Source organism: Centruroides vittatus, unplaced genomic scaffold (genome assembly GCF_030686945.1).
Source record: "Centruroides vittatus isolate TY-2023 unplaced genomic scaffold, ASM3068694v2 contig_355, whole genome shotgun sequence".
In the NCBI taxonomy this organism is placed as follows: domain Eukaryota; kingdom Metazoa; phylum Arthropoda; class Arachnida; order Scorpiones; family Buthidae; genus Centruroides; species Centruroides vittatus.
In genome coordinates this window covers 193,732-211,031 of record NW_027122178.1, presented here as the reverse complement: position 1 = coordinate 211,031, position 17,300 = coordinate 193,732, and the positions used below count along the sequence as shown (strand labels likewise).

At 25.6% G+C, this 17,300-nt stretch overlaps 1 protein-coding gene across 1 annotated transcript; it reads left to right on the top strand.

The window, feature by feature from the left end:
- The first annotated feature begins 2,207 nt into the window (after positions 1 to 2,207).
- Positions 2,208 to 16,651, top strand: LOC136974747 (acidic mammalian chitinase-like). The gene is made up of 8 exons (XM_067269692.1): positions 2,208 to 2,297; positions 2,381 to 2,578; positions 3,155 to 3,411; positions 4,291 to 4,394; positions 14,340 to 14,457; positions 14,996 to 15,181; positions 15,264 to 15,386; positions 16,441 to 16,651. The coding sequence occupies exons 1-8, from the start codon at positions 2,252 to 2,254 to the stop codon at positions 16,567 to 16,569; spliced, it is 1,161 nt and encodes a 386-aa protein (XP_067125793.1). The 5' UTR covers positions 2,208 to 2,251; the 3' UTR covers positions 16,570 to 16,651.
- Positions 16,652 to 17,300: the final 649 nt, after the last annotated feature.

Sequence of the window (17,300 nt, the reverse complement as noted above, 5' to 3'; positions counted from 1 at the left end):
TTGAGACTTTTTATAATGAAAAGTATGAAAATTTAATCACAAAAATGTTATTTTTGTGATTAAATTAATTCAGAAAATATTAATTTCATTGAATAAGATATTTATTTACATAGTATTTAATAACTGAAATTTTTAAAAGCAAAGAAAATAAATTAACTGAAATATTTGAGAAAATTAATTATAATTATCTATTAGATGTATTCATTTATTATGCCTAGAGGTTATGCAAATTAATTTTATGTGAAGATAAATTGTAATTCATATTTTTAAAAATGCAGAAAACAAAATATATTTTTATTTTAGACATGTACTTAGAAAAAATATTTCAAAATAGCTTAATTACTGTCTTTTCTTCTGTTAAAATTCGCTTATAAATGAATAAAAATGAAATATTTATTTTATATAAAATAGAGTTTAAATACAGTATTTTTAGAAAATATTTAAAAATATTAAATTCCTAATAATGTTTAAGATGTATAAACATATTTTAGATTTAATTTAACCTTTGTTTATATATTTAAGTGTTTAAAAATAATCATATTTACATCATCATGAAGTTTTTTAAGGTAATATCTATATTTAAACTTTCCTTGGAAAAAACGATTTCGTAAGTCTGAATTCTCCAAACTGTAGATCACGAACTCCGAGAGACACTATTGGATAATACTACGAGATTTCCGACTAGAAACAGGTTGAAAAATTAACATAATTGATTCTGGAAACTGACTTTAAAGCTTGAATAAATTTATTAAAATTACTCAACCAGTTTTTATTCGGATATTTCAATATATTATTCAATAATTCGGTTTAGATTTCCTTCTGGGATCGCGATCTACAAATTGGGAAATGTAACGTTAAGAAATGTTAATATGTTTCAAGCGAATTTAAAAATGAATATAATATATATAATATATATATATATATATACTGTATATTAAGTCAGTAAGATTTAAATTTTCTTAAAAAAATTTTTAATCTATATTCCCAATCTGTAGATCGCGATCCCTAGAGAGAATCTGAATCGCATTATTGATAATACAAAGAGATCTCTGACTTGGAACAGGTTGAGAAATTAATAAATTCGGTTCTACAAGCTTGGTGGATGTCGACTTTCAAACTCGAATAAATTTAAATGTGTTTAATCAAGAATAAAAATTCTTTGAAAATTGCACAAAAGTAGCTTTCAATTCAATTAATTTTTTAAAGAATTTTTTAAAATTAAAACGTATTCTGAGAAGATTTATTTACATTTTGAAATTGCGAATTATAGTTTACTAGTAAACAAGAAAATTTTTTAAATACAAAAAGTTCAAAAACCTTTCCAAAATGAAAAAAAAACCGCAAAGAATTTTATTAATAAAAAATTTAAACTGAATTTTTAACGCAAAGAAAACGCGAGGACATTTTTAAAAATGAAATAAAATAAAATAAATTTTAAAACGGTAAAAAATAATATAAAAAATGATGCAGAATCTATTTTAGTTTTAAATATTTTATTTTTTAAATTTAATTGAATTCAATAAAATATTTATTGATTATTCTCTAAGGAATATCGATCTATGAATATCTTACAAATAATTTTTTAAAACTTATTTAACCTTTTAACCTTTACAAAATTATATTAAGTATCAACTTTAAATCGATAAATAAATGCCAAAGTAATTTTTTAATCGGTTATTTTTCAAATTGTTAAGCTTTATTTACTTATATAATTTCATTATATATTAAAATATAAAATCAAGCTTTTAACTTAATTGTGTAATTTCCATATACAAACATACTGAAACTAAATAATTAAATATTGTATATACGTGCTTAAATTCTATTAGTTATATTTAAAAATTAACTAAATATTATTTCAACACATTTAAATATTAATCTTTACATTTATCTATATTTAAGTTATCAAATTTAGATGATAAAATAGTATATAAATACCTTACAGCTGCCCCTTAGCTCAGTGATAATTGACAGTTATATTCTATATAATAGGCTATTAGTAAGGTAAATAATTTTAATGAATTAATTGTTCTTTTATAAAATTTAATAAATTAAATAATTATACTTAAATTTTATTTTTTATACTCCATATTAGTGCATTTTCTTGTTTAGATTTGAATGTAAGAAGGATTTCACTATTGACAATTAAATTTATGAATTTAATTATTTAAAATCACAAATAATTAATAATATTTAATGAATATAAATATTTATTAGATGTTTCTATTAAACTTTGCTGTTTGTTTTATAGATGAAGTTCTATTTGATAATATGCTTAAGTTTACTACTTGGTACAAGTGAGTATAGAGTCTATATTTACTCATTTATTAATTTATTTTGATGTAAATATTCTATTAAATTATACGTTTTTAATCTTTAGAAGTATATTCAAAAAGTATCATTAGTTGTTATTGGAATAGTTGGTCGGTATATCGTGTAGGAAGGGGTCAATCGAGCGTAAGAGATATCGACCCCAGTTTATGTACTCATCTTATATATAATACAGCTACAATTGGAGGGCGTAATGAAGTCACTCCAGCGGATCCTTGGAACGATTTAAAAGATGGTGGAGGTAAAGGTAAGTTAATTAAAATGTTACAATTTGTAAAAATTTATTCCTCTTCAACGCTCTATTTCTCTTGAGATATTTGAAATTCTTTTCTTACAATATGTAAATTCTTCAAGTACTATATAGAGAACGTAATTGGAAAAGTCGAGTTTCTATGTTGATTTTTATTATTTTATAAATTGATTGAATAGAAAATAACTTAAGCAATATACTGACTTTAAAAAGCGGTTATAATTGTATAAGTTTTAATTATTTTTAAACATTATTATAAAGAAATTGCAAGACGTAGAAAAATTTCTAGGGTTGTTTACTTAATTATATTAAGCAATTTAATATTAATAAAGTTGTGTTATATATTATTATTATTAATAATATATTAAAATTTAATCATTAATACAAAGAAGCAAATTAGTTTACAATAAATTGTTTATAAAATTTCTCAATTTTTCAAATTCTTAAAAGTTTCTAAAGAACATGTGGATGAATTTTAACAACTTTTATTCATACGATATTAAATGCTTTTATTATTAAAATTTTATTGAAAAAAAAGAAGAAACGATATTTTATTATTAAAATTTTCTTCAGGAAACTACAAAAATTTCATTGAGTTGAAAGAATACAATAAAGACTTGAAAATATTAATAGCAGTAGGAGGATGGAATACAGGATCCGTTAAATTTTCAAAACTGTCTTCAGATTCTAAAAAAAGAAAAGTTTTTATAGATTCTGCATTGAATTTAGCAAGAAAACACAATTTCGATGGAGTTAACATCAATTGGCAATTCCCTACAAGAAGAGGTGGAAACCCTGAAGATAAAGAAAATTTCTCACTCTTAATTAAGGTAATGTTTTAAAAAATATTAATAATTAAATAATAATTAATATTATGTATAAAATAATAAGATATTGTAGAAAACATTTTCGAAATTTTTTGATGAATATTTATTGACATTTAATGAATAAAATTATTAACAAAAGTTCTCTCAACTGGGGATTCGCGATCCACTTGATTATCTTATAGCTGTATTCGTGAGTGATGTTAGGATTTTTGTACTTGTGAAGGTTGAGAAGTAATGATTTAAACAGTTTTTATGAATACTTTCGATAATAAAATGAATAATTTTAAGTTTAATACGAGTATAATTTATGAAGATAATCAGGAAAATTTGATATTATTTAAGGAAATATATGAAGTGCTATTATAACCAATATTAAATAGATAATTAATTTAATTAATTACAAAATGTACTTTAAAAAATAAATTTCGCAAGTAGGGGTGCGCAATTGTCTTGATCTTTAAATGATTCACGAGTAATGTTAAGATTTTCGTTCTTGAAAAGGTTGAGAGTGGTGATTTAAACAGTTAAGTTAAAAATAATTTTAATGATATAATTTAAAAAGGATAATAATAATGTAACATATTCTAATGTCAAAATTTAATGAGGTTTTTTTTTACTAAATATAAAAAAGTTTTTACTTATATATTTAAATAATAAAAGTAATTACTGAAAAGTAATGTAACCTGAGTTAAGGTTTTCAAGTAGGAGTTCGCGATCCCCTTGACGATCTTTAAGATGCTTGAGAAAGTTAAGAAATGATAATTTAAACAGTTTTTTGCGAAAATTTCGATAATATAATTCAAATAAATAAACAATATAAGTTAAATACGAATAATAAAATATAATTTATAAAGATAATCATCAAAATTTGATGATTTTTAGGAAATGTATGAAGTCTTTAAATCAAATAAATTAATTTTGACGATCGATATGAGTGCTTCTCCTGATATTATTGCTGATGCTTACGATTTAGGTGTAATTTCTCGGTAAGTCATTAAATTTTTTTATGAATATTTAATAAATTAATGATATATTCATTCATTTTCCCCCCGTATTTTTAATATAAGAAATTCCTAAACGTTTAAATAATATTAATGGTAAGAAATGATAGTTATTGAAATTTTCATACTTTGAAGGGCATCTTCAATGTCACGAAAATAAGTTATAAAAGCGTTAGTTCTTGAATTCTTCTTCTCTTTTTCTTATTCTTTGTTAAAAGATAAGATCAGTTCGATTGATCAAATAGAAAAGATGTCGCAGATCAATATAGATTATTGGGTAATTATCACTGAAAAAAAGGCGTAAAGTTACTTTTTTTTTGCCTTCGCAAAAGTGTATTTTTTATAGATAAATTCATTAAGAAATTACAGAAAATTGGGAAAAATACATGGAAAATATTCTTAAAGTCAAAATTGTAGGAAAATTTTAATTTAACGAAAAGTTTAAAAATGAATTTTTAAAGAGAAAGGGGAAGGAAAGAGTGAAAGATGAAAAATCGATATTACACTATTGCAGAATATCGATTAAACAATGTAATAATAAAATTTGTAATTAAGCCATTACAAATTGTAATTTGACAATGAAGCTATAACAATCTGTCAATTAATATTTGACATAAAATCTATCAAATGACTCAACGTTAATTATACATACATATATATATTTTACATTACATTTTCATTCAAATCACTACTAATTAATCCTTATATATATTTTTAAAATCTTTGTCCTTCTTTTAATCCCTATCTTTCGAATGATATCTTAATTTTAATTATCGCAATTTAATTTATTGTTGTTCAAATTTAAGCATTCCATTTTATAATATCGGCTTATATATATGCATATAGAAGAGAATATCAGAGTATAATGATATCACTAAGTAATTGAAAGGCTATTCTATACATTTAATTAATTTTCCAATCTTAGTTTGGAATGTGATTTAAGGATACGTTCTCATTATACAATTTTAAATATTTATTTGATAATTAATAACAATATAATAGCGAATTTTATTATACAGGATGGCCCAAAATATGAATTATAAACTGAGTTTAGAATGTAGTTCTTTCGTACAATTGTTGGAAAGATATATTTTTATTCGAATAAGGCAAAAATTTAGTTTTTAAAATGGTTAACTGACTCATGGACCACCTCTATTTTATCCAATTACTTCTATGTAATCATTTGAATATATTGAATAAAGAAAACTGTAGAATGTTACATGGAGATTTTTACAAGAGGAAATGTAATTATTTAGGAGAAAAATAAGTAAATTTATGGTAAAGAAATAAAGATTTCTTTCTAGTTTCTTCTAGAAAACTAAAATCTAAAAAAATAAACAAAATCTGTAACAGAATGTATTAATTTCCCAAGGCGACGAAAGAGCAATCATGTTTTTTGGAATTCAAGAATTCGAAAAAAATGGAGACAAAGAAAATATTATTTCGTCTTTTATGAAGTTATTGATCATAAAAGACGTAATATAAGTCTCAAAGACTAGAATGAATACAATCAGTTACATATACTGTACTATATAATTTTTAAAACCATATAATAAATTTACTGTTTATACGATTGACAACGTTTCCAAACACTGTAGAAATGATAAACTAATACAATTGTACAATGGTAAACCAACACAACTGTTAAAATAGTAAAAATACTCAAATAGTAAATGACACAAATAGTAAATATGCACAATTGTACAGACTGTAGATGAGACAGAGTAAATTAACGCAATTGTATAGCCAGTAGATAGCACAGACAGTAAATCTGCACAATTGTACAGCTAGTGGATAGCACAAATAGTAAATCAATACAATTGTATATAAGTTAATATCCGATATAAGTTGATATAATTTATATTGAATAGACAAAATAGACTAAAATTGTCAAATTTATTTTAATACATACACTTAAAAATATATTTTCTATTTAATTACACGCTCAATACTTTTAAGTATTATTTCTCTAAGCATTGTTATGTACTGTACAGTCACATAATATATAACATAGAAGACATTCGGAAATGTGCTCTTATAGATATCCACTATTATATACTGACGTTTGTCTGATAGTTCAGGATGGAGACTCTCCTGACAGGATGTATCTGATAGTTATGGACGTATGATTGATTTAGGAGAGACGGTGCCTTCAGTAGATAGTAGCTTTAACTTTACTCTGCCTTATCAATAAGATAATCATAGTTCAAAACAAGTTTAACTAGGTTTATTTAAAGAATTAATTGATAAACCTATCATACTATGATCGATTCATAGTCAATTGAACGTTCTATATAATGATAAAATATATGAGGTGAAATCTGTAAATGTAGATAAAATAGGCATCTGCTTGAAACTCCACTTATAGAAAGCCCCAGAGGAGGCCCTTCCAAGCGCTATTGATTTTAAATAATTCTGAATTCGAGGGCCTCAAAAATGACTGGTGCAATAGGACTCCATAAACTCTATAACAGTCGCTACATTCATTATTTACAGATGTTTTTTAAATATTTATATAGATCAACTGAATAATAGATGTTTATAATCATTCTAAATATATATTTTTAATTAAAATTAAATATTTACTTAACATTTACTTTAAATGATAAAATTTTTATTTGTATAGAATGCACATTTGTTTGCTTTTTTTACTAAAATTTTGTACAAGATTCTAAAGGTTATATAGATTCAATAATCGTAACCTTATTTAATTCCCATAGTACCTTATTATAGTAAAGTATAACCGTATTATAACTCATAATACTATTCAAGATTGATGCAATGCTCCAAAAATTATCCACAATATTACGAAAAAACTAATAAAATAATTTTTAAAAATACTCAAATTATAAGTAAAAGTTAATGTGATATCAAAAAATCATTCAAATTGTGTAGTTTTTAGGGACAGCAATAATTTTTCTAGTATAAAAAGGAATCCAGTAACGAGTTACCCAACTTTCCCGGCAAAAAAATTTAAAATTGTGTGTGGTGCCATCTGTTATGATATTTGATTTAAAAGCTTTTTATATTATTAATTACTATAAAACGACGAAAAGCTTAATTTTGAAGGTAGAGATGAGTTTTATTTAAAAAAGTTTATAAATGCTAATAACGAGAAAAATCTTTAAGTCCGACCCCACCTGAGATATAACACGTGATTCCCCCTTCTATCTCCCCATCCCTCGACCTTTCACAACAAAATTTAGTAGCCTCAACTCCTCTAACAAACCTCCTGCAATATTTCAGAAATTTTCGACAAAAGGCACAGGAGTTATTAAGTTTCAAAATGGTGAACGAAGTCATGCCCCAACACACACATAGGCCTACACAAACATCCATACATATATAGAAAAGAACTTTTTGCATTTCTCGGAATTTGAACGTTAACTGAATCCATTTTTGGACTCAAGGAATCTTAATTTTTTTATCTATCATCATACTTTCCTTCTATTATATATAACAAGCGGGAAAGTAAAGGTAGTAAAAAATTTATATAGCAATTTCGTTAACCAAAAATAAACATTCCGAATCAATAATGTCAGACATTTTAATTGATTCCATTTAAACTAACTAAAAATTATTAGATTATTTATAAAATCGTATCGTACCTCTTATCTAATGTCTACATTTATCATTAACTTTATAATTAATTTTATCAATTTAAATGTGAGTCACGCATGTTTAATTTTGCTCTTTTCTCACGCATATTTTAACATTTCTATTGATAAAGTTGGCCAAGTATTTTAATTTGTATTGTTAAATATTTAGATGAAGTTAAAGCTTTTGTTTGATTCTTAAACAAAAAAAAAAAAAAAAATCGATTTTAGATAACGTAAGGCCCTAGAATAATGAGCCTTCTTTTATTAGGTTCTTTAGGCCCGACTGTGACATGAGCTGCACATGTGCAATTTATAAAAACTGCTCTACAAGATATACAAGGTGCCCCGTAAGTCTGAAATTATAGGTGGAATGAGGCGAAGCAACACATGGGCGATCTGCCAAGGGAGTGTTTCCCGGGAGGACTTTTTATGAGAAACTAGACCTTATTTACGTGCTACACACACGTAAAGAAAGCCTAGAAAACTGCATGTGACCAGCCCATTGATGAGGCGCAAACCCGTGACTAAACCGCTATATAGTTTGAATGTAGCATGTTAGATGTAGCTTGTAGCATGCAGCATGTAGAATGTAGCATGCAGAATGTAGAATGCCCTTCGGCAACTTGACTCGAGTCTCCACCATCAAAATAACTTAAATTCTTTCCTCCTTACTCAGCGCCGTGCTTTACCGGTAAGATCAACATAACCCCTATGATTCCAGACTCATGAGACATCCTGTACAATGGGCATCTTATAACGCGTAATTAAAGAATTTCGAAGATACAAATGCAAATTTTAATTTATCTTAAAAAAAAAATATAAAATTTTTTCAATTTATTTGGATTCAAATCTCCAAACAAAGGGTTGGATATTTTTACGTATTTGAATTTCTTTGAAACTTACCTTTAAACTGTGGATGCGTTGATATTCGCCATAAACTGAAAGGCTTATATGACTCGGTCTACACTAAAATCATTTTTAAGATGTGAATAATGGCCTAAGTTAATTAAAATGTAAATAATAATAATATAAACACTTACATTCAATGACAATTTACATGTAATTTAACTTCTATTTTTTAAATTAAACTCTGTTTAATAATATTGTTGAAGTATAACAGAGTAATTTCTCTAGTTATTAAACGAAACTGAAGATGAAAACTTTGCCTTTTAGTAAAATATAAAATTTAAACTGAAATTATAAAACTAAAAAGGAAACTTTTAAAGTAATTTTTAAAAATAATTTAAACAAATTAAATCATTTTAGTTAGAAGTAATATGGATTATAATATGGTCAAACCTCTGAATAACGACCACTGACACGACCGTTGTTTAGAGGTTATTTTGTATGCATTTTCGTTTAAAAAAGTTTTATTGACTCTAATTGTTTTATTGCTATTTCATTCTTTTTTGCGTATTAATAAACTAGTAAAATATTTATATGCATACGTTATAAACATACTGTATAAACATATACGTATACTATCCGCTGGCCTACAAATTACATACTGTATTTTATGCTAGAGAATAATGAATAAAAGTAAGAAGAAATTCATTGATTCTCCATAATGGCTTATCTTGGTGATCATTCAGATAACAAGCCATAGAAGATACTTTCATGGAGCATTATCAAAATGATTATCAGGATATTTAATATAATTAAACTGTAAAATAAGAACATTATCACCGGAAAGAATCGGAAATTAACTCTCAATTTTTAAAGTGACTTAGTTGCTTAATGTATTTTTAAAATACATGATAATGGATAAAATGGAGATGATGCTAATTTAGGACAATGTTAACTTTATTTCTTCTTTGTTAAAGGAGTAAATTGTACGAAAGTAAGTAGTAATGATGGTTAAATTTCAGAAAATTTTAATAGAATAGTAAAGAAACTTACTGATAAAAGCTGATTTACATTTTATCTTCGTTAATTTTCAATATATTTTAATAGCAGATCCTCAACTTCATCTTTCTATTAATATAGAGGACTTAAAACTTTCAAGTAATTAGTTCTACTAAATAATTTACATGTGAATGTGTGTAAAAATATAAACTAGCTCTCATAATTGTGTATATTTCTCAAATATATTGTAGAAAAATATAAAATTCGATTTGAAAATCGATACTTATTGATGGAAACACGCCTCTCCAACGTGATTTTATATCGAAATGATGTTTCTATACGTCTGTATAGTTGTATATGAGGTTATATATTATAAACATAATATGTGAAATATGGAAAAGCATAGAAAAATAATTTTAAAGTGAAAAAATTTCTTATTTTCACGCGACAACATCTGTTCCTCTTACACGCATTCTAAATTATATATTTAGAATTACGAGATTTATTTTTCAAGCCGCAGATTTATCTAATTCATAATTCAATTTTATTTATAAGAAATAAATAAATATAAAAACATAATTTAATTAAAATTTCTTTAATTAAGTTTTAATTTAATAAATTAATTTTTGGCTTTTAAAAATTTCGATTACGAAACTATTCTCTCGTGTTTTAAATCGTACTTTTGCCGATATTTCTGTTGAAATTTTTTAATTTTTTATAGGAAAAAATAAAAATAAAATAATATTTTAATTAAATTCTTTAAGTTTTTAATGAAAATGTTACCTTTACAATGTAAATTTGAATTTATAATAAACTAATCATTATTTACAGCAGCCCATTAGTGTCCACGAATATGTTATCAATTTAGATTTTATGAGAAATTTTAATTAATTAATTAATAGATTTATAAATTATATCTGATATAACTAATTATCTTCCTTATCAACAATTTAATTTAGATTCTAATGGTAATCAAAAACATTTATCTTCCAGATAAATATTTTTGACATTTATCTGAAGATTTTCTAAATAAAACCGTAATTTTTATGTGTAATAATTTGTGTTTTTGCTGCATTGTTTACTCGTAAGCTTATATTTGCTAGTAAGCATTCGTCTTCAGCACGAGACATCACGTAGAAACCAGTATCACCAATGAAAAAAGCAAGGAGTAGAAAATGATCAGCAAAACAATTTAAAAAGTATGTTTACATTTACATTTTCTGTTATTGTTTATTATTATTTTATGAAGAAATACTTAGTTTACATATTACAGTTGAACTTGGTGCATGTAATTCATGCACCAAGTTCAACTGTATTTATTAATTGTTTTGTAATTGTTCTATTTTTTTGCTTTCTTTTATTCGTGATACTGGTTTCTACGTGATGTCTCGTGCTGAAGAAAGATGCTTACTAGCAAATATAAGCTTACGAGTAAAATGCAGCAAAAACACAAATTATTACACATAAAAATTACAGTTTTATTTAGCAAATCTCCAGATAAACTTTACAATTAGAATCTAAATTAAATTGTTGTTAAGGAAATTCATTATGATATAATCAGTTTCATTCAATATATTATTTTTAATATATCAAAAAAAAAAAAAAAAAAAAAATCCAGCAACGAGTTGCATAACTTTCCCGGCAAAAACACAAACACATACTAGCACAAAATTGAAATTGCCTGTGGCGCTATCTTTTATGAGATTTTGTTAAAAGAAAACATCTTTTATATTAATATTAATTATTACAAAATAGTAAAAAACTTAATTTTGAGGGTAGAAATGAGTTTTATAAAAGTTGTAATTGCCAATAATCATTAACATCTTCGTTAAGTCCGACTCCACTCGAGATATGACGCATGACACCCCTGTATCTCTCCACTCTCTCGACCTTTCACCATCAAAATTTAATAGCATCAATGCCCCTTATACAAAAGCCACCACGCCAAATTTCGTTTCTTAATCATTACCTCATTCTAAGATATTAAACGAAATAGATGCCAACGCACACATCCACGGAATCCCCCCTGTTTTTACTTTTTTGGGGGTGGAAGTCTCAAGACAGAGATTTGCAGAAAACTCGGAGGGTTAAATTTGATACTATTCCAATACTTTCCATTGTTAGGCATATATAACGGCCGGTAAAGTAAAACAGTATATTAAACGTTTACATGTACAGTATAAGACGGTTGAAACCATTGTGAAGAGTACAGTGTGGTCCAAAAGTAAACAGTTAGAAAAGGCTATTATTTTTCTTTACATCAATTTAAAATTAAGAAACGAATAAGAAAATACGTAAATAACTAGAAAACTTTTATAAAATTTTTAATTATAGCGTAACTAAAATTCTGTACACGTCATTTTGTAATTTAACAACCACAATTTGTTATTTGAATAGATTGAAATGAAGCTTAATATTTATTTAAAAACAATTAAAATTGTATATTGTAATTTGTTAAATTACAAAATGACGTGTACAGTTTTCATATTTTCATATAACAAGCATAAGTTTTATCTTACCATTTCCATTAGGTCAATGTAACAATTGCAAAAATTCAAACTTTAAAATATTACTTAAGATAAATCTATTATTAAAATTATATAGAATTTTATGAAACAAACTTCATTATAAATTATTAAAATTATAAATAAAAAATGGATATCTTTATGTGCATAAAACATGTTTATGAAATTTTGGTAACTACGAAATTATTTATTTAAAAAATGAAAAGAAATTGATGTTTTGTTTACATTTTTTAAAGATTTAATGTTGAATAAATTCTTCTGTTTTTAATATTTTTATTGAAAATTTGTATATTTTTGATATAAATTTAGACAGAAAAAGACGGTGTTCGATTTTCTATGAAGTTTCTACAACCCAAAAATGAAAGAAAAATAGAAGAAAATACAAATAAAAATCGACTTATTTCTTTTACTTATTTAATTTCATAATTCATAAGCAACTTAATGATGATAATTCGAAACAAAATTACTCTTACTTTAAAATATATTATTATTTTTTGAAAAGAAGAAAAATTGAATTTTTTCTCGGGCAACAAGTTGTTTTTCCATTAAGATAAATTTCCAAAAATTAATGAAACGTGAAATAAATGTAAATGATAATGGATATGGAAAAAAATCTTGTAGAAGAAAAATGTTTCTCGGAGGACATCGCTAGCAAATGGACTTTTATTATTATGCCATAAATATGTTCTATAGATAAACACAAAGGATGGATCAGTGGAAAAGTTTCTCTTCTGGAAGGGGTTTTATGCCAGTTTCTAATTCATATTTCCATATTTTCATATTCATATTTTCTTAGTTTTTTGCTATTAATTTCATAATTTTAAGCAATATTTCTGTTCTAGTTTCATGTTCATAGGTTTTTCGTGTCTTTCTCATATTCACAATTCTGTAGTTCATGTTTATAATCGAAGAATCAAATGTTATTCTCTTGATCTTTGCTCTCACTTTATTTAATTTTAATGGCATAAATTTAGATTATTTTATATTAAATATTAGCGAGGTTGAGGCCGAAGTTTTAAACGCGAAAACGTGTACGTCGGACGTTCAGCGCCGCTTTCCTGTAAGCCTAGAAGTTTGACAATGGCGTTTGGAATGTCGAACACGATTCTACTGACTTTCCAAACGTTATTGTGAAACTTCTAGGCTTACAGGAAAGCGGCGCTGAACGTCCGACGTACACGTTTTCGCGTTTAAAACTTCTGCCTTAACCTCGCTATTAAATTTGATTATTAATTACATTAACTATAACACTGTACAACAAATAGACAAACTTTTATAGATTTAATTATATAATTTACAATATAAGTTTTTTGAAAAGTTTTGAAAAATACTTTGGTAGAAGTTAAGAAAAAGACAAATTTGGCAGAATTTCAGCTTTGTCAATTGTAGAAAACCAATGATATGAAGATAATGTATAAAAATGCCAAATTGTTGTCTATATCCTTTCAAGTTTCATTCTTTTCTAAAGGATTTCACTGAAGAAATCCATGTCCTTTAGAAAAGAATGAAATTTGAAGAAAGAAATTCTTTTCACTGTAACTAACTGAAGTTTATTTATATATTTCGTTAATTAATTTAATCAGTTTTGTATCATTAATTGGATTATATATACGTTTATACAGTAAAAACACAAATTTAGATCTGCAGAGAGAATACAATGGAAATTCGTATCTATACAAAAAAGTGCCGATAGAATAAAATAAATAAATAACGATTTTCGTACAGTCTAGACATGTATAATTATACACAATTCTTATAGACCTATATAAATTCCATATACAGTACATGATATATTATTATTATTATATACAACAACGCAAATTCTCTGAATATTTTAAGATTTTTAACATTAAAATGTAAATTGATACAAAGTAGAAAACGAAAAACACGCTGTTTTAAGTTTGTATACACGTATATAACTTTTTACTTTAATTTAAACTTGTACAATTATTGTTATACAGGAATGTCGACTTTATACACGTCACCGCTTTTGATTACTGGGGTTATTGGGAACCGATTACTGGATTTCCAGCTGCATTGTTCGCTAGAGTGAAAGACATCGACGTCAGATTGAATGTCGTAAGATTCATCATCATTATTATTTAATTACTTGAATTTACTTACAGATATATCTAACTTTACATTTAAAATGTAAACAAATCAAAAATTTCTCTCTAGATTTCCATAATGAATGGCATTCTTTTAAGTGAAATTTAATATTTTCATATTTAATACGCTATAAGTATTGTAAATTAATAATTTAATATACATTTACTCGGTCTCGGTTTACACATAAACTAACCAGCTTAGGAAGTCGTGTTTTTAAAGTTATTATTATTTTTTAGAGGAGAAAGACCCGTTATATATTATATTTAAGCTAAAGGCCTTACATTATTTACATTTTTTTATTATTTGACGGAGAGAAAGGGCCTCTTTGAGTCTAAATCCGGCATTTATTATAGGATAGATATATTATAAAAGAAAATTAAAGTTAAGTTATATTTAGTAGTCGCAACAATGAAATTCATGCCTTTAAATGAATTAAAAAGTTTTTTTTTTCATAATTACATTTATTTATAAGTAATTTGTGTTAAGAATTTAAATGAAATCTTTACAGAATTATACGGTATCGCATCTAAAATCGTTAGGAGTCGATCCAAAGAAGATTGTTATCATCGTATCATCGACATCACAAACTTGGACTTTAGACGATTCGTCAGATACGTCTGTCGGTGCTAAAGCTACAAAACCTGGAAATAAAGGATCCTATACGCATCATCCAGGAATTTTATCATATTATGAAGTAATTAAACACTTTTGTACAGTGATGAAGGAGATAAAATAATCGATTAAAACAATTTATCTTTCTTCTTTTTTTCATTTAGACTTGTAAATTGTTAATGCAAGATGGATGGACAATTAAATACGACCCCGAAGCTAAAGTTCCGTATGCTTATCGTGGAGATCAGTGGATCGGATATGATGACGTCAAGAGTGTTTCCGAAAAGGTATGTTTATGATTCTCATAACTGTTTATAAGTCTACAATTTAGGGCCTCACGGTTCTAACTATAGACTTTTAAATTATTCGCTGAAGGGGAAGGCCTCTTATACCTTCGGGCCGCAACGAGCTCAAATTTGACGCTACTGAGTACTAATTTGTAAATTAGTAGATTGTTTGTAAATTTGTAAATTGTAGATTTTTATCACTAGGAATTTCAATAAAATCATTATTTCTCATACATAGGGTAGCTCAAAAGTCAGTTTATTCAAGCAATTAACTATCAAAACATTAAAAAAAATTATATAATTTAATTTGTTAAAGCATTGTAATTTGTGTTTGAAATAAAAATCTCTTAGTTTTATACGTTTGTAACTAACAAAGTAATTAAATAAGGCAACAGTTAATTGACTTTATTTAATATAGGCATATATATTTGTAGTGTGGCCCCACACTACAAATATATAGGCCTATATTAAATAATCTTTAGCTAGTATTTATTCTACTGTTTAAAATTACATTTAACATCAGTTGTTCATCGGGTATAGATGATTAGGAATGGTATGGTTCCCTCAGATACAGACATTTTCCAGTTGGTTTGACCAACTAAAGAAACGTTTTCTATCAATTTGGGAGGAGAAAGATCAATTTTCTCTTAGTTTTCTCTGCAAGTTTTCTCAGTCAGGAAATGAAACTAATCAAACAAAACATCTCCATGCATGAGGTTCTCTATCAGATCAGAGCGCAATCATTTCATTCTTATACCTTATATAGAAGTGCAGTAAGATATACATTGATTAATTAACTAAAGTAATATATAAATTATTTAATTAAATTTTGCCCTATAAATGTGGGGCCTGGTGAACCTACTGGCCCCCTGTAAATGTGAAGCCTGATGAATATGAGGTCCTCCAAATGACTCCACTGCTGACATCTCCGTGGAAGGCCTGATAATTATTACATATAAATATTACATATAAATTATTCTATAGGATTTATATTTATAATAAATTTGAAGTGTAAAATAATGTTTATAATTAAGAATTTTAATTTTTTCTACAGGTTAAATACGTTAAAAACGGCGGATTAGCGGGCCTTGGTCTAAATTCTCTAGATCACGACGACTTTCGAGATTTATGTGATAATGACATTTACCCGCTTTTAACAACAATTAACGACGTTCACAAATAAATTTTTTATTTTCATTTACTCGCTTTAACGACGATTAACGAACGTATAAAATTTGACATTAAAATAATAATTACGAAAAATAAAATAAATAACCTTGAAATAATCCTCTTATTTTTCATATACTTTAACACACACGTACCCGCTTTTAACGACAATTAATGACGTTATTTAACCGAATTTTTTAAATTTATATTTTTACTCGATTTAATGACAATTAACGGTGTTTACGAGTGACTTTTTTAATTCACATTTTACTTGATTTAATGACAATTAACGATCTTCTCCAGAGAATTTCTTCATATAAATACTTTAAAAATTCGATTTTTAAATTATAACTTGGGAAATAAAATTAAATTTTGAAACAATTCTCTTATTTTTCATATACTTTGACAACACACACACATTTTTTTCCTATAATTTAATCCGTATGAAGCGGAATTTGATATCGAATAGCAGATGATACTGTCAATCACAATAATCGATCGCATTTTTCTAACATTCTTAAGAATATTGAATTTAAGAGAAATATATATTTATTTTATTTATGTATTTATTTATCTATATCCAATTATTACAACATAAAAAAGAACAGAAAAAAATCTATTAAAAAATTCTATTTACTGTAGATTTTATTGAATATATAATTAAATATATTAAAACATAAAATATTCTATCGAATATTTTACATGAATTTCAGTTAATTTTGGACGAATATCTACAGCATTATGGAA

Excerpts from the sequence above, each read along its gene's own strand:
- LOC136974747 (XM_067269692.1), top strand. The coding sequence starts at position 2,252 with ATGAAGTTCTATTTGATAATATGCTTAAGTTTACTACTTGGTACAA. Across the intron at positions 4,395-14,339 it reads GATTTAGGTGTAATTTCTCG|GAATGTCGACTTTATACACG; the intron begins GTAAGTCATTAA and ends ATTGTTATACAG. Across the intron at positions 14,458-14,995 it reads TCGACGTCAGATTGAATGTC|AATTATACGGTATCGCATCT; the intron begins GTAAGATTCATC and ends AAATCTTTACAG.